Source organism: Eschrichtius robustus, chromosome X (genome assembly GCF_028021215.1).
Source record: "Eschrichtius robustus isolate mEscRob2 chromosome X, mEscRob2.pri, whole genome shotgun sequence".
Classification (NCBI taxonomy): domain Eukaryota; kingdom Metazoa; phylum Chordata; class Mammalia; order Artiodactyla; family Eschrichtiidae; genus Eschrichtius; species Eschrichtius robustus.
This window is the reverse complement of record NC_090845.1, coordinates 44,027,573-44,048,324: the sequence shown is the minus strand read 5'-3', so window position 1 is coordinate 44,048,324 and position 20,752 is coordinate 44,027,573. Positions and strand designations below refer to the sequence as shown.

The 20,752-nt window shown below is 42.0% G+C and overlaps 1 protein-coding gene across 2 annotated transcripts; it reads right to left on the bottom strand.

Moving 5' to 3' along the window:
- Positions 1–2,454: 2,454 nt before the first annotated feature.
- On the bottom strand, positions 2,455–16,579 carry RGN (regucalcin). Of its 2 annotated transcripts, none has more exons than XM_068532909.1 (7): positions 16,410–16,579; positions 14,421–14,601; positions 12,379–12,561; positions 5,569–5,784; positions 3,926–4,057; positions 3,409–3,563; positions 2,455–2,727 (listed from the first exon to the last, which is right to left on the bottom strand). In XM_068532909.1, the coding sequence occupies exons 2-7, from the start codon at positions 14,587–14,589 to the stop codon at positions 2,677–2,679; spliced, it is 906 nt and encodes a 301-aa protein (XP_068389010.1). In that variant the 5' UTR covers positions 14,590–14,601; positions 16,410–16,579; the 3' UTR covers positions 2,455–2,676. The 2 variants fall into 2 exon arrangements, with proteins under 2 accessions (XP_068389010.1, XP_068389011.1); XM_068532910.1 differs by lacking the exon at positions 16,410–16,579 and adding an exon at positions 14,811–14,897.
- Positions 16,580–20,752: the final 4,173 nt, after the last annotated feature.

Below are 20,752 nucleotides of genomic sequence, written 5' to 3'. Positions count from 1 at the left end.
AAGGAAATACTATGAACAACTCTAAGTGCATAAATTTGACAATTTATACGAAAATGAATAGTTCCTTGAAAGCCAGAAACTACCAAACCTCACCAAGATTAAATAGATAATGTGAATAGCCCTATAATTACTAGGGAAAGTTTAAAAAACCTTCCGAAAAAGAAATCTCCAGGTCCAAATGGCTTCACTGGTGAATTTTGCTAAATGTTTAAAGAATAAATAACCATAAATAGACACTATCTTTTCCAGAGAATAGAAGAGGAGGGACTACTTTCTAACTCATTTTCTGAGGCCAGTATTACCCTGATATCAACACCAGGCAAAGACAGTAGAAATAAAGAAAACTAGAGGCCAATATCCGTGATGAATATAGATGCGAAAATCCTCAACAAAATTTTAGAAGGTTGAATCCAGTAATATATAAAAAGAATAATATGCCACCACCCAGGGCGGGGTTTATCCCAGGGATGCAAAAATCTATCATATTAATGTCTAAAGAAGAAAAACCATATGATCATATCAACAAATGCAGAAAAAAAATTGATAAAATACATCCAAAATACTACTACGGGGCTTCCCTGGTGGCGCAGTGGTTAAGAATCCGCCTGCCAATGCAGGGGACATGGGTTTGAGCCCTGGTCCGGGAAGATCCCACATGCCACAGAGCAACTAAGCCCACGTGCCACAACTACTGAGCTTGCGCTCTAGATCCCACGAGCCACAACTACTGAGCCCACGCACCACAACAACTGAAGCCCGCACGCCTAGAGCCTGTGCTCCACAACAAGAGAAGCCACCGCAGTGAGAAGTCCGTGCACCGCAACGAAGAGTAGCCCCTGCTCGCCGCAACTAGAGAAAGCCCGTGTGCAGCAAGGAAGACCCAACTCAGCCAAAAGTAAATAAAAAATAAATTAAAAAAATAAATAAAATAAAAAACCAAAATACTACTACTACTACTAATAAAAACTCTCAGCAAACTAGACTAGAGGAGAACTTACTCAACCTGAGAAAGGGCATCTACAAAAAATTCTGCAGCTAACATCATATTTACTGAAGAAAGACTGCATGCTTTTCTCCTAAGATTGGGAACAAGGCAATGATATCCACTCTTACTATTCCTATTCAACATAATGCCAGCAGTCTTAGTCAGTGCAATAAGGTAAGGAAAAGAAATTAAAATATACATATTGGAAAGGACAAAATAAAACTGTCTACTCACAGAAGACATGATTATATATCCAAAGAATCCCAGAGAAGTTATAGAGATACCCTTAGAACTAATAAGTGAGTTTAGCAAAGTCATCAGATACAAACACCAATCATACTTCCATAAATGAACAACTGGAAACAAAAAATTTAAATAATAATAACACAATAGCTTCAGAAAATGAAATACTTGGATATAAACCTAACAAAACATGTACAAGATCTGTATGCTTGGGACTTCCCTGGTGGTCCAGTGGATAAGACTCCACTTTTCCACTGCAGGGAGCAGGGGTTTGATCCCTGGTTGGGGAACTAAGATCCCACATGCTGCACAGTGCGGCCAAAAACAAAAACAAAACAAAACAAAAATCTGTATGCTGAAAACTACAAAATGCTGATGAAAGAAATCAAAGAAGACTTAAATAATTGGAAAGACATGCCATGTTCATGGGTTGGAAGATTCAAAATAGTAAAGATGCCAATTCTCTCCAAATTGTTCTACAGATTTAAAGCGATTCCAATTAAAATTGCTCCAGGATTTTTTTGTAGATATAGTCAAGCTGATTCTAAAATTTATATGGAAGGCCAAAGGAACTAAAAGAGCTAAAACAATTTTGAAAAAACAAAGTTGGAGAAATCACAGTACCCAATTTTAAGGCTAATTTATAGTGACAGAAATCAGATCAGTGCTTTCCTGGGGATGGGGGCAGGCATACAGAAGGACCAAGGGAAAGGATTACAAAGGGACACAGGGAAAGTCTTGGGGTAGTGGATAGATTCATTATCTTACTTGAGGCGTTGGTTTCATTAATGTGTATATATATGTCAAACTTATCAAATTGTACACTTTAAATGTGTGTAGGTCAATTAAAACTCAATAAGGCTATTTTTAAAGTATTCTTTCCAAAGTGATACATTACATCTACTAGGTGGCAGTCGGAACCATAGATTTTGCCAAAATGTTTGATTCTTATCCTCCAGTAGTATTTTAGTTTGTAAAATAACATACAGGAAAAGTAATACGAAGGTAGGTCGGCACTGCAGCATATTTTATAAGATTATGATGAAAATAAAAAGGAACGTAATCATAGCAAGTCATTACCAGACTACTATTTATTAGTGTTTTAAAGCTTTAGGTATAGTAAGTATGGAATGCAGAGTAAAGAACAAATATGGTCCCTTCCCCCTCCCCCAATTCCACCAGCAATTTGCAAAGAATCAAGAGGCTGGTTGACGGTTGAACACCTCTATATTTCTATAGCACTTTTGCAGAAGGCCTTATAGTATGTTATCAAAACCACCTGTCACCCCTTGTTAAAAATGCTCTATGTTTTAAAAATTGTAATTAAAAATTTAATCCTATTAATATCATTGCTTCATTTTTTTTTGTAACTAGACTGAAATTTCAGCACCAGAATTTTCTAGTTGTCTTCTAAGAAGTCTCCTCCACTATGAAGGAAGGCCTGTCACTCATCCTGCATAGGGATAGGGAGGAATTCCTTTGACCCCCAGGCCAGTTATCTGTTAAAAAAAGAAAAGAGAGAAACTCTGATACAAGGTAATTCACAAATATTCTCCAAAAACATTTTTATGATTCACAATAATATATTTAGCCACCTATTATCCTTGTTTTGTTTCCTATAATAAAAAGGAACTATTTGATTAGGTATTTATGGTCCAACCCAATTATTCACATAGATAATAATTCAACTAGCAACCATTTACAACTAGGATTGAAAACTGAATTTATTTCTATCTTCTTCCCATCTGTTAAGAAAGGGGTTTGCGCCAGATGACTTCTACATTTCTTTTCAGCTCAAGAGATCTATAACTCTTATCAGTGTTTATTTCACTGCCAAAAAAAGTTAAGAACCTGAAAATATTCTTGCAACATCAAAACAATCAACTAATCTTATAAATGTGTTTCAAACACTGGTTTTCCAAGCCTATTCTACTGATTTATAGAATTTCAAATACCACTGAAGCAAAAAAATATTTTAAAGCACTGTACAAAGTGGGCTGAACACATTGTCCTGGACTTCAGGTCTAGAAAATCTCAATAAAATGTTTTTAAGTCTAGCATGATGAGCTTAAATGCCAAATACAATTGTGTTTGGGAAGTATGAAAAAGCACCAATCACTCAGTTACTTAACCGAAGATCTCCCACCTCACCCTCAAAATAAAAGAAATAGCCAGATCACCTTGAAAATTCCACCAGCTTCAGGTTGCTGCAGTAGACCCTCGGGGTCCATCCCATCCCGGGCACTGGTCACATACATTTCAGAGTAATCCTTCCCTCCGAAGCAGCACGAGGTTGTTTTAACAACAGGCAACTTCACAGTTCGGAGTCTTTTCCCTAGGTCACCAAATATTTCATTTAAATTCTAGCTCTAGCAAATTTCCACCTGCACAACTTTTCGGGACCCCTTGTGGAGCAATAGGAAAGTTCAAAGAAGATTTGGAGGTCAGACTTCGCCCAGGTATTTCACCTACCTTCCCTGACAATTTCTTCTGGGCAAAAAAGATTTACCTCTACAGGAAAAGGAGTTCTTACTATAACATTTTGGGCTATATCTTTGGCCTTTATTTCCAAAATCATCCAATTGAGACCTTTGAATATATCTCTATATAACTTTATTAGTGATGAAGTTTCTCTGGCCCCTAGTGTCTGGTGTTTCCTAGACATGGAGGGGGTTTTTCATTTTGCTGTGGGCCTACCTGTCTCAGGATCCAAACGGATCACTCTTCCTCCATTGTAACAGGCCACCCAGAGCTTCCCCTCAACATCAATACACATTCCATCAGGGATTTGTTCTTCTTTCTCCAGCTTGTAAACGCTTCTGCGGTTGGCTATGGTTAAAAACAAACAAACAAACAGACAAACCAACCACACACACCCACCCCAAAACCACAGGCCCCTCAATACTGAGCGTCAAACAATGAGCAATCAAGTTGATTATAAATACTGATCACTTCTGCTTATCCAGTGTCTGGCAAATGGGTACCAGAGGTGGGATGATTCAGGAGGATTCCTAACTCTAAAAATGTCCAAAAACATGAGTGGGCACCCCTCAACAAAGGATTTGTACTGTAGGATTTGGGGTGGACTCACTCCTTTTAGTTTGGGTACAGACACAGCTACCTAAGCTTTCAGAGGAGGAGAGAAAAAAGAAAGCAGAATTCTTAATAAAATAACAAAAGATCTTTTTGAGGGACCTGAACTGAAGCCCTGCATGCCTACCTCAGATACACTTCAGTCTGTGGTTAGACCTTTGCTGTTTTACTTTCAAAAATGCCTACTTTGGGGAATTCCCTGGCGGTCCAGTGGTTAGGACTCCATGCTCTCACAGCCGAGGGCCCAGGTTTGAGCTGCCAACAATTCATGCACAAAAACTAACAAGGTGTATGAGTTCTGTTTCTGCCCAACTAAATGCTCCAAAATCACCTTATCTAAATATTAGAAGAGCTTGTTTCTGAAAAGAGGGGTATTCTGAAACCAACTGGACGGCCTTAAAGGGAATCATAATGTACAAAAAACAAGCATCAAAATCCAGAGGAACATTACACTACAAAATCCAGGTCATTACAGTAATCAGATTGAGGTATAAGGGAAAAAATGTTAAAACCATGTGTAAGTAAAGTGGGTAAAAACAGTCATGAAAAAGAGCACTACATATTTCAAAGCAAAACATCTGCGCTGGAATATTTTGCCTCTGATTAAATCTACATGAGACTCATGATTTTTTTCAAGTCATTTTTATGATTGGTTTTGCTCTTGTGGTCTGGCACCTTTCATGAAAGTTTCAAGCACTCCTTTTTAAATTCTTTCCAATAATTCCTTCCCTCCCAGTTTCCAACTATGGCTCATTTAGATCCCGTTGGTGGAGTTGAACAATCTGCAACTACTTTTTTTACTTTTCCATTTTGAAAGGTTGTTAATTTGTCTTTAAGTACTTGCCTATAGTTAACTAAAGTACAAATAAGAAATATCAACCCCAAACTCTAATTTTCTGTTCTTTTGTCCCATTCTGCTGTATACTATTTGCCTTTAAGCACCAGCTGGTAGGACAGGATCCGTTTTACAGTGAGCCTCTTTCTAGTGATGATTGCACGAAAAAGGATTAAGGACCTAGCCATATTATGCCAACTGTGACCATATTTAGTTGTGCTGAGAGCCATGGCTTGACCGGCAGTATAGTCGTCTGTGTAATCATTACAATATTGGAACCATAACATTAGGCAGTTCTTTGTTTGAAAAGTAAGGACCTTTTCAAGTGGGTTAAGGGCGAGGCAGCCTGCTAGTCATATGCATATGAAAAAAATACCAGCAATATTAAGAAAAATAATGAAAAAGTACATACAGATCTTTCCTGTCTGCAGGTCATAGTCAAAAGCATCCACGGAGTAGGACAGGCTATCGATGTAATAGAAGATTTTGTGGTCCAGAGACCAATCCAAACCATTGGAGATGTCCACCTGGTCAAAGTACTTTTCCACATGGTGGTCGGGAAAGAGGGAGTACAGGGACCCTTGGCGCCGCTCCAGAACTGCTGGAGCTGTTTCCTCAGCCATGGTACCTACAAAACCCAAAGAGCACGGAGCTCAGCTGCACAGCATCCCGCCCGTGCACTGCACCATCTTCTCTCACCAGGACTCCTTCCCCGTGATGAAATCAAGGAAATTATTATACAATCCCAATCTGGGTCCTATGGGTTTTCTTTTTTTTAATGACAACTACCTTGCTTATAATGCAAATTAAAACTACATTGAGAAGTTCTGGTTCCAGACATCTGCACCAACCTCATTTTCTCACACTGAGCAAAACTCTAAGACCTGGACAAAATGCATGGCATAGCTATTTGACAAGTCTGCAATGTAAATTATCAGGCGGCTCAGAGAAGAACACAGAATTTGAAGTATCACCTAATTGGTGGCGAGTTCTTGAGTTCTTCATTTTATCCTCTAGTATGTCCTGGCCTGAACTCAACCCAGCCTGAAACTTGGAAGTGAGCACCGTGGTGCAGGCAGAAAGAGGTCCGAGAGAAACCTCTAGATCTGGCACAAGGAGCAGAAAACACTCCTACGGCTCCGAGAGAGAGTGGAAGAAACCCCCTGCTTATTTTCTACTCCTTTTTCTCCATTTTCTCATGCACCAGCCCCCAGGCAATTCTGCAGTGAGGGTAGCAAAGGCAGAGAGTGGTCAGCAACAGGAAACTACAGGAATCAAAACTCTGAGGGAAGGCGACATTCCTCTCCATTTAGTGAAGCTGCAGGGCCAAAAGGGCAGATCAAACACCATTGCTTTCATGTTCTCTCTCTCTCTCTCCCCTCCTGCCACTTGGCCCTGGAGGCAGAACAGCCATAGAAGTGGGTGGTTTCTGACTGGAGGAATGAAAAGGAGCTACAGGAAGCTGGAAAGTACTAGAAGATAGTAAAGAGGGATGATGTTCAGGAATGCAACCCCATAAAGTTGTTTGTGATCTGCTGGGCTCATCTGTTTGTACACGCATGGATCTGATTCTAATTAGCATGCTAAAGGTTTGGAGAACGGAGCTAATGGATAGAACTCCTTCTAGGGCTCAGACTGACCACTGAGTGGCGCACCTAATGGCACCTAATAGAAAGTAAGTTGGAACTTGTGATCTGAACCTAAACATACAGATTGCTTACTGAAACGAATACATCAACATTCTCCATAGGATTTAAACAAGACCCAGCATCTCATAAGGTAATAGTCAAAATGTCCAGGATACAATCCAAGGTTACTTGGCAACACAAAGAAGCATGAAAATCTCAAGTCGTATAGGAAAAAGAATCAAGAGGCAGACAGTGAGATGGCACAGATGTTGGAATTACTTGACAAAGACTAAAGCAACTCTTATAAAAATGCTCAAATGAATGATCTGCAGAGTCTTAAAACAAAACTCAAAATAGCAGCAAAGGAGGAGAAGATATAAAGCATCCCCAAGTGAAAATTTTAGAACTGAAAAATAAAATTAATGAAATAAAAAACCCACTGGATGGACTCAATAGCAGAATAGAGATGATAGAGGAAAGAGTCAGTGTATCTGATGCTAGATCAAGAAATTATCCAATCTGATCCACAGAGAGAAAAAAAGACTGAAAAAAAAATAGAGTGTTAAGGACCTGTGGGACAACAACAAAAGAGCTAACATATGTGTCACTAGATTCCTAGAGAAGAGGACAAAGAATACAGGGCCAAAAAATATTTGAAGAAGTAATGGCTCAAAACTCTCTAAGTTTGGTGAAAAGCATAAAACTATATATTTGAGAAGCTGAGCAAACCCCAAACAGGATAAGCCCAAAGAAACCTATACCCAGACACATCATAATCAAATTTCTAAAAACTTAAGTTAAATAGGGACTTCCCTGGCAGTCCAGTGGATGGGACTCCATGCTTCCAATGCAGGGGGCACAGGTTTGATCCCTGGTCGGGGAACTAAGATGCCACATGCCACGTGGCGTGGCCAAAAAAAAAAAAAGAACAAACAAACAAAAACCCAAAAAACAAACAACCAAACTTAAGTTAAATAGAAATCCTTAAGATTAATGAAAGAAAAATGACATACATACAACATATAGGAGAATAATGATTTCAATGACTGTTGATTATTCATGAGAAACTGTGGAGGTCAGAAGAAAGTGATACATTTTTAATTTGTTGAAAGAAAAAAAACGTGTCAACCTAGAATTTTATATCAAGTGAAAATATCCTTAAAGAATGAAGGTGAAATAAAGACCTTCTCCTGTGAAGTAAAACTAAGAGAATTTATAGCCAGCAGACTTGCTCTAAAAGAATTGCTAAAGGAAGTTCTTCAGACAGAAGGGAAACAGCAAAAGGAAAAATACCAAAAGGAACAACAGGAATGAAGAAAGAGCAATAGAAATAGCACGTATATGAATAAATATAATAGACTATTCTTCCCTTTAGTTCCTTAAAATATTTCTGATGATCAAAAGCAAAAATTACATTTTCTGATGGGATTTTAAATCTATGTATATAAAGACAACTATGACATAAATGGGTGATTGTCAATTGAAGTGGTAAAATATTGGTTCTAGATAGACTGTGAAAAGTTAACTATACATTTGTAATCCATTCAGGAACCCTTAAAAAACTATACAGAGAGATATAGTGAAAAATCACAATAAGTAAATTAAAATTGAATTCTAAAAAATATTCAAATAACCTAAAAGAAGGCAGGAAAGGGGAAACAGAGTAACAAAAAAATACAGAGGGAAAGAAGAGAAAACAAATAATAAAATGGTGGATCTAAGTCAAAGCATATCAATAATTACATTAAATGTAAATAATCTAAACACATCAATTAAGATAATGTCAGAATAAATTGTTTGAAAATAGAACTATATGCTGTCTATAAGAAACTCACTTCAAATATAAGGATATATGTAGCTTAAAAGTAAAAGGATGGGAAAAGACCTATCCTATGCAAATATTAATTTAAAAAAACTGTAGAGGCTATGTTAGTATCAGACAAGATATACTTAGAGCAAAGAAAACTACCAGGGATAAATAGGAGTAACTACGTACTGTGAAAATAGTCACTTGACTAAGGAGACATAATAATCCTAAATGTGCATGTGCTTAACAACAGAGCTTCAAAATACACAAGGCAAAAGTCAGAACTGAAAGGAGAAACACACTAATCCATAATTCTGGTTGGAGATGTCAGCATCCCTTTCTCCGTAGTAGATCCAAGTAGATAGAAAATCAGCAAAGAAATAGAAGAACTGAATCCCATCAACCAAACTGGACCTAAGTGACATTTATAGAGAACACTCCGTTCAACAACAGCAGAATACACATTCTTCTCATGTGCCCATGGAATATGCACTTAGACTTGAGTGTGATCTCAGAGGACAGAGCAGGATTTAACATAATGAAGAAATTGGAAAGCTCATTTACTATAACATGCGCCATCTGAAAGAAGGGTGAGTTAGAGGAAAATGGACTGAAACTGGGAAGCCTGAACAGCAAGCCAGACCTCCCTCCCTGTTTTTTTTTTTGCTATAGGGCAGTTGGGCTTGTTTCTATTATTTCTATTCCACCCCCACCCACCCCCTTCCCCCACTATCTGCCTCACAGAAAGAGATGCCTGGAACATGAATGTGGATCCCCCACTGCTTAGAAAGGGCTCTTCCTTAGTGGGAAAGAAACTGGAGCCCTGGTTTATCATCATCTAGTAGTGAGCCCAGACAGGTGAGACCTTGGGTGTTGGGACACCTTCAGGGTACCACCCACCACTAAGAGACCCCCATCCAGACTATCAGATGACCCCACCCTTTTCTGGGCCAGGGACAGCTCTCAACACCTGCTGAAAGCTATAAACTCTCTCTAGAAAAAGTTTCTCAGGTGCTTCTGACAGATGCACATGACCAGTATGTATGCACACTGATGCCTACAATTTTAAGGGGTCTCCAGAGGGCAAAGGTTAAGAACTGGGGACTCCAGGCTAAGAACTCAGGCCTCTGAGGGCATTTTAATTTTGTCTCACCAAGTGCCACAGAGCTGTAAACTTCTAGCCATAAGGGAGAGAGAAAATCAACTTCAACAGGAGGTAGAGTATCCAATCATATTTCTTCATCCTGCAGAAATTACTGGCAGAAGGGCTTCCAATGGATTCTCATCTTTAATCTTTCAACCTGTCCTGGACTAGATCTGTGGTTGTGTAAAGTCCAGGAAGATGGGAAACAATCCACACCATCTGCTCAGATCTTACTTACCTTCCATGTTGAAGGTGAATGGAGGGACTTCCCTGGTGGTCCAGTGGCTAAGACTCCATGCTCCCAATGCAGGGGCCCCGGGTTCGATCCCTGCTCAGGGAACTAGATCCCACATGCATGCTGCAACTAAGAGTTCACATGCTGCAACTAAAAGATCCTGCATGCCACAACTAAAGATCCTGCGTGCCACAACAAAGACCCAGCGCAGTGAAAGAAAGAAGGAGAGAGAAAGAGAAAGGAAGAAAGAAAGGAAGAAAGAAGAAAGAAAGAAAGAGAATGGAGCCAGGACAGCATGGCTGATGATGTGAGGGGCAGAGTGGGGAGGTGGAAACAGCAGGGATTTAGAATCAACTTTGGCTAACTATAGGGTTGTTAGGACGGGAGCTAAATGAGAACTAAATGTGAAATGCATTATTTAATTTCAAACTAGAGTTAAAATTCATTTAAATCTGTATATAAGTCATTCTGCAGCCATCATAATAAAGATGGCTTCAAGTGAGAATCATCAAGGAATATAAAACCTAAGGAAGATATTTTGATGAGGACCAGGATATTTGCTTGGACTTAAAGTATCTCCGCATGTTGTAGCCAGCCTCTAAGATGACCCAGTATTCACACCCTTGTCTAGTCCCCTCCATAATTTTGTGACCAATAGCACATGGCAGAAGTGATGCTATGTCACTTCTGAGATTGGTTATAATAGGACTGTAGCTTCCATCTTGGGCTTTCTCTCTTTCTCTCTCTCTCTCTGCCTCTCATCACTGGCTCTGGGGGAAGCCATGTCCCGGGCAGTCCTATGGAGAGGCCCACGCAGTAAGGAAATGAAGCCTCCTGCCAACTGCCTGCCATGTGAGTGAGATTTGAAGCAGATCCTCCAGGCCGCTTCAGAGACTCCAGCTCCCTCCAAGGCTGTAGCCCCAGCCAACAGCTTGACTGCAACTTCAGGACATAGCCTTGAACCATCCAGCCAAGCCAGACCCAGGTTCTTGACCTTCAGAAACTATGTGAGATAATATATGTTGTTATTTTTTTTTAATTTTTAATGTTTATTTATGGCTGTGTTGGGTCTTCGTTTCTGTGCGAGGGCTTTCTCTACTTGTGGCAAGCGGGGGCCACTCCTCATCGCGGTGCGCGGGCCTCTCACTGTCGCGGCCTCTCTTGTTGCGGAGCACGGGCTCCAGACGCGCAGGCTCAGTAGTTGTGGCTCACGGGCCTAGCTGCTCCGCGGCATGTGGGATCTTCCCGGACCAGGGCTCGAACCCGTGTCCCCTGCATTGGCAGGCAGATTCTCAACCACTGTGCCACCAGGGAAGCCCTGTTTGTTATTTTAAGCCACTAAATTTCAGGGTAATTTGTTACACAGCAATAGATCACTAACAGACCCCACAAACTGCTTATAAATTGCAATTTAAAAATAGTTAACTATGCAGTAGAGAAATCTAAGACCTCAACTGGGTGATCAAAACTGACATCACCAATGAGGGACAGATGGTATCCAGATGGGATACCCCGAGAAGGACAGAACAGCACCTATGCAGTGATTCCAGCCATGAATATGTAGCACCAATCTAATCACAAGGAAACATTAGACAAACGCAAAAACATGAGGAATGTTCTGTTAAAAAAGAGGGGAGTTGGGTGAGATTGTAGTCTTCAAAAATGGCAATGTCATAAAAAACAAAGAAAGGCTATGTTCCATTCCAGATGAAAGAAGACTAAAGAGAAATGACAACTAAATGCAGTACATAATCCTAGACTGGATTCTGTACTGGAGGGAAAGAATGCTATAAAGGACATTATTTGGCAAATTGACAAAACTGAAATATAGATAGTACATCATATAAAATTGTCATAATGTTAAACTTCTTTGAGTTGATTACTGTACTATGGTCATGTAAGAATATGTCATTTTTTTCTTGGGAAATTCACACTGAAGTATTTTAGAGGTAAAGGCACATGATATATGCAACTTACTTCCAAATGATCCTGGAGAAAAATGTTTATGTATTGAGAGAGCAGTTGGAACAAAATGTTGACAATAGGTGAGTCTAGGTAAAGGCTATACAGGTGTTGTTTGTACTATTGTTACTTTTTTCTTCTGAAAGTTTGAAATTATTTCCAATTTAAACAGTAACCACAACACAACCTCTATCTTAAAACTCATTTAAACTACAAAAATACAATACAAATTTTAGTCTGCTAGAGACAGCAGTTGAAAGGGATATCTATGAAGTTTTTCTCATGGGATTTTTTTTTTTTGGATACAAGTGACTTAAGTAATAATAAAAGAAGAACCCAAGACCTGTTACGAATACTTCTTTTACTACTGCAGCTGTGAGGCTTTTGTAAGTCATATTCTGGTCTTCCCCAAAGCTCAGTAAGTAGGTGCTAAAGATAAACCATACCGGCAAAGTATCTCCCAGCGGGATCCACCTTCCCGTCATTGAATCGATTGTTTTTCTTGTCTTTATCTACTGTGGCCAAGACAACTGCTGACTGATCTTCCCAGTTCAAAGCACAGAACTTTGTTCCAACTGTGGCGACGTAGCCTCCTGACTGGCGAAGGGCCACAGAGCTGACTGGGGCATCTGCAGAGGTAAAAGCAGCAGTCAGAGGGCAGCCAGTAGTCACACTGTGTCCATCACGCCACCCGGCATCTCTAAGAGGTTGCAGCTCTTTTGGCAAGGGGAGTGCTCCCTCCTCTCTGTTGAATAGTGACGGTTACATAACCAAGTATATTCGTTGAGCATGAACTCCGTGTGCTGTTCCGGGCAGCATGGATGGAAAGATGAACGAAACCCACCTCCTCTGGAAGCTCCCAGTCTAGCGGGAGAAGCAGAGAAGTCAAACCACAGCAGCCCCGCCATACACTGGGGCAGGTGCCACAGCAAGTTCAGAGGAGAGGTTCCTAAGGGGGTGGTGTGTAAACCAGGGCAGTTGTCACAGAGCAAGCGATGCTCAGTTTGCCCGATCTTCAGGAAATGCAGGGACACAAACTGTGTTTAGTTCCAGGAACTGGGTTTTATGACATCTCTCTCTCCCTCAAGTACAGGGCTTGTCTTTTTTTTTTTTTAAAATTAGGACTTGTCTTTTTAAAGGGACCCTATTTTGTATGTATTGAATTGAAAATTGTTTCTTAAATCCTTTTTGGAAGTAAGCATGATTAAAAAATAATAGAAATGTAGATGCAGTGATTTAAAAAATCACGTCTTCCTTATACTACTATATTTTGTATATTTAAATTTTAGGTTTCCTGGGTTTCACATTTTTCCACGTATAAGGAAACTTTTTTTTTTAAGTGGAGAGATTGATTACCATGGTGAGTACTCACAGGAAACAAATTGACAGACTTTATTGTGAAAACATTTCCTAAGCATCTATTCAGTGCAAGACGCTTGGTGCCCTGTGCAGAAGTTGATTCGAGCCGTGGAGGGTCCCAGGGAATGTGCAAGACACTAGTAGGAGCGTCATATCCTCATCAGGGATCCGAACCTGTGGCCTGAGGCTTCTGTTAGCTTTTAAGCTACTGTGGACACCACAAGCCCTTCCCAGGGTTTGGGGGTTTTTTTGTTTTGTTTTGTTTTTGTTTTGAAGATTAGGGGTAGGAATATATCCCTAATGTGTGCATACTGGGAAAGAGAGACTAGGGAAGGTGATGGGTCCCTCCCCCAAGTCTGATCACAGCGGGTCACAGTCATTTTGCCTCTAGCCACAGTCATGTCCGTGAGTGAATTAAAAGCTGTTCCCTCTCATCTAAAAAAAAAAAGGTCCCCAGTTCTGGGTTGAGAGAGAGCATCCTGAGGTCACAGGAATTCCTGGTATCTCTTTCCCACGAACACAAGAATGAAAAGAAGAAACTTCTTTATCTCTAGTCAAGCCCATACCCTTGGGCCATAGAATGTGATAAACCCCTCCATGGGAAATCACAGGGCCATTAACAGAATCATACTCCAATGCACTCGAAATTCCTTTGTGAATCCTATTTTGAACAGTGAACAGAAAGTCCCGGTTAATGCTTTCTAAGTCCAAAAGCTCCTCTTTGCACAAAGAGGGCATATATCTGTTGTTATTATTATTATTATTTTTTGCAAATTAAGGCCTTGGCCTGACTCAAGGTAGATAACCTTTGCTGTGCCACAAACCAGGTCTCCAACTTTCACGGCTGTTAACTGAAGGTATTAAGGAAAGATCCTACCGTGACTCACCATCCAAAACACAATGGGGAATGTTGCCCGGCACCCGCAGGGGAAGAGGAAAGTATTGACCATTCAGATTTTACTCCTGGGTCAAAGTGGGGGACACAGAAAGGATGACAATCCAACAGTTTTCAAGCATATTCAGTACGCTTTAACAAGAAGGTCCCGGAGGAATGACACATTAGGTGACCGCCCCTCCCCAGGGAAGAGATGGCTGTCTGGGCAGATCCAAGCCCATCCTTCATCCTTACCCACGGTCACTTGCTGCACTTGCTTGCTGAGCGAATCCCACCGGCAAACCGTTTTTGCAGGAATATCTACGAAGAGCAGAGAGTTGGATGCCTCCTCCCACACTGGAGACTCACCGCAGCGCCAGTTCTCCCGCAAAACACACTCAATCTTAGCGGAAGACATTGTCATGGGGGAGATTTACTGAAGACAACAGAGATAAAGCAAATTCAGCAAAACACCTAAGACGCTGGTAAGATCCCAATACAGATTGAGTTTTTAAAATCAGAACTGGAAAGGCTGGACACACTTTCCCCAGATCAGAACAAAATATGCAATGTGGCAGGACGAGACAGATAAAAAAGAAGAAAGAGCTGATAGGCCATAACACAAGAGATCTTCAATCAACTTACCGGTGCTTTTTTTTTTCAAGGTTTCTCTTAAAAAGAGAGAGAAAAAAAGCAACACTCCAACATCCACACCTTGGCGCTAGTGACCCCCAGAGAGAGCTGGCTGCTTCTACAAGGCAAGGCTGCCTTTATGCCAGCACCCAAGCCCCCAAGGCGGGTCAGGGGGTGGGAAACTCCCTCATTGGTGGCCCTCTGGGCGTCCTTCTCCTGCTGCCCTTCCCATCCGTGCATGGTGTTGATTGCCTTCTCTGACGGCCCAAAGGCCAATCTTCCTGCTCTGCACTTTTCTGAACTGCATTTTTAGAAATGCAGTTCATCAGTGATAATACACTAAAGTAGAAATAACATCCATATTCTTTTTTTTATTGAAGTATAGTTGATTTACAATGTTGTGTTAATTACTGCTGTACAGCAAAGTGATTCAGTTATACATATATATATATGTATATACATTCTTTTTTTAATATATTCTTTTCCATTATGGTTTTTCATAAGATGTTGAATATAGTTCTCTGTGATGTACAGTAGGACCTTGTTGTTTATCCATTCTATATATAAAAGCTTACATCTGCTAATCCCAACCTCCCACTCCATCCCTCCCCCAGCCCCCTCCCCCTTGGCAACCACCAGTCTGTTCTCTATAACATCCATTTTCAAATTCAGACAATGGAAAGGGGGGAGAAAAGGACATCGTTTGGGCACCACTGTAGGGAATGACAGCCCCTCAGCTATTTCTTGCTGCCTAGGAAGGCACCATGCCAGTTTGGCAAGGAGTCTGGAACTCCACAGGCAGGAACATTCTATTCTGGGACTTTAGGCCAGAGGCTGTGACCAGCGAACAGGTAGAAGAAAAAGAAAAATTATCAGAAAAGAAAAAATCCTTACTTAAGAAACCCACGTGGGAGAGGAAAGACAGACAACTTTCAAGAGCCTTCTCTCTTTCCCAGACTGCGTCCTGATGATGATCAAAACTGCCTGCATCTTCACCCTTCTCCTTGACAATTATCTGATTTGGAGTCACTGGTCCCACACATGGATGGGCAAATTAATGATAGGGGAAAATAATCTTTGGTTTAATATTACCTTCGATAAACCGCTTTTTTTTTTTTTTTTAAAGAAACACAGCTCAAATCGTCCTCAAATGCTGCCTGCCAGCGCTGCAGCATTTGCAGTCCTCACTGGCTGTTAAAAATTGGCAGAGGTTCTAAAGGCCTTCCGGCTGTCAATCTGAGATAAGGCCCAAGATCAGACGCGGGACTTTTGCAATCGCAACTTTTAACCCCACGCTCCGTGGTGCAAGCCGGGGGGAGGGGGTGTCTGGCAAATGTCCCTTTTCTGCTCGGGCCACCTGTGCGGGCGCGGGGCCCGGTACTGGCTGGCGGCGCGGCCGCGGCCTCCGGTGCCCCGGGGAAGCTGAAGGTTGCGCCCGCCTCCTCCCCAGCCCCGGCCGGCCGAGTGGGGCGCGCGCGGGGCGCGGGTCCCCGGGTGGCAGAGGGGGTCGGTCTCCTTTCAGCCGCACGGGTTTGGGGATGGGGCTGGCTGTCGTCAGATGTCCCCTCTCCAGAGAGGGGGCGGGGAGGCCGGCCTGAGCAGGGCACTCACCAGCCTGATGACTTGCAGGGGGCTCGGAGGTCAGGTGGCAGAGCAGGGCCCGCGGTGGAGAGTCACCCGGCCGGGGCTGTGGGTGGGAACCGATTCCCTCCACGCCTTCCCTCCTCCTCGGCAGGAAGAATCCAGCAGAGCCCGCCGGGGGGCAGGGAGGTGGGACAGAGGCTTGGAGCCCAGTGAACCTAAGCTTTGGAGTTTGGACGGATAGCTAAAGGTAATCTCTGACTTAACCAAAAAAAGTTATCCAAATGCCTCACCGAGAGATTGAGTCGAGGGTCCGGTTAAACACAAACAGGTTCAAAAGGAAAGTTCAAGCGGTTAAACAAATCCTATTTTCCTAGTGGAGAAGAGTCAACTGGAGGCCAACTCTTGCAAAATGTTTTTGGTGGGGCAAGAGGAGAGGCTTTATTTGATGCTTAGTGAAATAAGTCAGACAGAGAAAGACAAATCCTGTGTGATATCACTTATAGATGGAATCTAAAAAATACAACACACTAATGAATATAACACAACGAAGCAGACTCACAGACATAGAGAACAAACTAGTGGTTACCAGTGGGGAGAGGGAAGGGGGGAAGGGCAAGGTAGAGGTAGTGGAGTAAGAGGCACAAACTACTATGTATAAAATAAATAAGATACAAGGAAATATTGTACAGCACAGGGAATATAGCCAATATTTTATAATAACTATAAGTGGAATATAACCTTTAAAAATTGTGAATCACTATGCTGTACATCTGAAACTTATGTAATATTGTACATCAACTATACCTCAATAAAAAAAAAATCCTGTGGAATAAATATTCCTAAACTGCACTCAGTTTCACATTCTCCATTGAGAGCCTAAATGCATTCCTGGCTCTGCCACCTGACCATCCATGCTCTCTCTAAATAACCCACAAGTTTAAAACATTAAAAAATAAAATTAAGGGAGGGAGGTAAACAGAACGGTGTCTGCTCCTGGGGGATGCAAGTCAGGTATTAACTGTGAAGGGGAGTTGAGGGAATTTTCTGGGGTGATGAAGCTGTTTTGTATCCCGATGGAGGCGTGAGTTGCACAGGTGTATGTACTGTCAAAAACCATCCAGGGCCACACTTGAGATTTACGCATTTTATTGTATGTGTTGAATCCAAGGTCCGTGTTACCTCATCATTTATATCTCTCAATCAAGTGTCCCATTCTTTGCCATCTGCACTATCAAATCGCACTCAAATCACAATCATTGTGGCATTCTAATTTCCTTTAATTCACTAAGGAGGAAGAACCAGAAATCAATACCTAAAGGCACAAGGCTCTAGGCAGGCAGGAGATGGTTGGAGCAATCTCAGTTCAGTTTACGGTCAGTACTTAGAATAACTGGTGTTTATGGCCTCAGTTATTTCGCCTTCACACCGGGAGGTACTTAAGACAACTACTCTCCCATGTCCCCATTTACGCGTGGGAAGGGAGTCTACAAAGTGAGGAGCCTCCGAAAGCCACACATCCAGCTGGGAAAAATCTGGCAAAGAGCCCAAACCATCGGTAGAAAAGTAAGAACTTGAAGGACATTTTCTTGGGTGAGGCAAAGACTGGGACTGCGATCTCCAGATGTTGGGGTTCTCTTGTGCCTTCTTCTTATCTCGCGGCTTCCTCTAAATCCTCGATGCTGATGACTCCCCCAAATATATCTCAGCTCAGATCTTTCCCCTAAACTACAGTCCTGTAGCTCAAACCCTCTACTTAACAGCACCACTGAGCTGTCCAAACCCAATCCCATTACTCTCCACAAACTGCCCGAGCACTCTGTCTTGGTGACTGGGACCATGGTCCGGCCAATGGACTGTGTAAGAAGCCTGGACATCTCACTAGACTTCTCTTGTTCCCTACCTCAAGTCCAGTTAGTCACCAGATCATAAATATTGTCCCTTTAATGTCCTTCCAGCTACGTTGGCACTGCCCTAGTTCATTCAGGCCTTCCCCATTTCTTGCCCAAATTGTTGTCATCTTCTTGGAGGTCTTGTCTCACACCTTTGGATCCGCTGCCAAGATGGCCCGCTAGACCATGAGTCCTGTAGAGCAGGGGATGCATCTTATTTACCCTCTCCTTCCCAAGTCCCACCACAGTGCTGACACATAGAGCTTGTTCAACTACATGCATTTTTTTTTTTTTGGTAGGGAAGGGGTAACTATATTTTGAAAAAAATTCAGTCTTACAGAAAAGTTGCAGGAATAATATAAAGAATTCATGACTACCCTTCATCTAGGTTCCCCAAATGTTAACAGTTTACCACATTTGCTTTATCCTTCTCTCATTTACACATATATATATATATTTTTTTCTGAACAGTTTGAGAGTTAGTTACAGACATGGTGCTCCTTTACCTTTAAATACTGTGGTGTGCATTTCCTGAAGACAAGGACATTCTCTTATATAACCACAGTACAGGTATCAAGATCAGGCAATTTGGGGGCTTCCCTGGTGGCGCAGTGGTTGAGAATCTGCCTGCCAATGCAGGGGACACGGGTTCGAGCCCTGGGCTGGGAAGATCTCACATGCCGTGGAGCAACTGGGCCCGTGAGCCACAATTACTGAGCCTGCGCGTCTGGAGCCTGTGCTCTGCAACAAGAGAGGCCGCGATAGCGAGAGGCCCGCGCACCGCAATGAAGAGTGGCCCCCGCTTGCCGCAACTAGAGAAAGCCCTCGCACAGAAACGAAGACCCAACACAGCCATAAATAAATAAATAAATAAATAAATAAATAAAATTTTTTTAAAAATCAGGGATTTTTTTTTTTTTTGGTCACACCACGTGGCTTGTGGCAATCTTAGTTCCCCGACCAGGGATTGAACCCAGGCTCACAGCAGCAGTGAAAGCGTGGAGTCCTAACCACTGGACTGCCAGGGAATTCCCAAGATCAGGCAATTAACATCCATACAGTATTATCTAGCTGAGTTTCATCAGTTGTCCCACTAATGTTCTTTCTAGCAAAAGAAAAAAATGTATTTCGTTCCTAATTCCAATCCAAGGTAAAGCATTGTGTTTAGCTGTGTTTAGTCTCCTTTAACCTGGGACAGCTCCCCAGCCTTTTTTTCTTTTATGACATTGATATTTTTGGAGTTCAAAGTGCAGAATGTTCCTTAATTTGCTTTTTCCTCATGGTTAATTCAATTTATGCCTTTTTGGCAATACAATAAAAGTGATGCTGTATCCATCTTAACATCTGGAGGTAAATGATTTGTTAACTTTGATCACAGTATGTGGTTATTGAATCTTTATAAAATACAATCTAATCCTACCACCCTTCAATGGACCCAAAAGCATATAAGGCCCTGAAGACTTGCTGGTAGTCCCTTCTTGACCTCAGTCATGGTCTAGCTATATACTCTCTCTGCTTCTTGCCTTTGAACTTGCTATTCTCTGACTAGACACGTTTTTCCTCCCACTAAATCCAACCCCTACCTCTGTACTGGACTAACTCCTACCTAAGATTCACCCTAGTGCCCCCTCCACCAGGAAGCCTTCACTGAAACCCCTGGCTCTGACATGTCACTTGTACAGCATCCTGTCTTTACGTTTTATCACAATACTCATCACACTGACTGAGAACCGTTGGTTTGTCTGTCTCTCCTGCTACATTATGAGCTCTTAGAGGGTAAGTCCTGGATCTTTTATTATAAGCCCCTTCATTCATTAATTTGTTCGTCCAGTCACACAAATCTGGGTTCATTGATTCCTTGCCACAAAGGAGAACATATACACCATGCGATGTCTCGGTAAGAAGGTGTTAGATTCTATTACGGGATGTGGCCTTGTGTTAGGAGATTTGGGGGGAGGGTCCACGGATTGGAGGCTGTCAGAAAGTGGGGGTGAGTCTATGATTGGGTATCTTAATCCTTATCTAGAAAGGTGAGGCGAAGGGAGTGATTGATAAAGAAGCAGCACCCATTCATATGAGCTAGGAGAGGGTGATGTTTAGTCATTTGGGGAATTTGGACAATGCTTATTAGTCTAGCTTTTGTCTTGATCCATTACGGTCATAGAGTGGCCTTGTCTGATGTTGGGAATCTGTGAAATTGGTCATGTCCATCGGGAGAGCACCAAGGCCTTGCTGTGAGTGCCAGGCCAGCTCCTGGATGTCAGGGGCTGCATTTCTTTCTCATCCCCCCCCTTTCATCCAAGGTCAGATGAGGTCAGGCCACAGGACATGAATTTATATATTCTAATCATCACCATTGCTGAGATATTGCTGATCTGGAGGTGGCACCGAGAAAATTGTCTGCAGGAGGACTTGGGCAAGTCTCTCCTGCTCCTTTTGTTGCAGGATGAGGTACTGAATCTTCTGATGTGACAAGGGCTG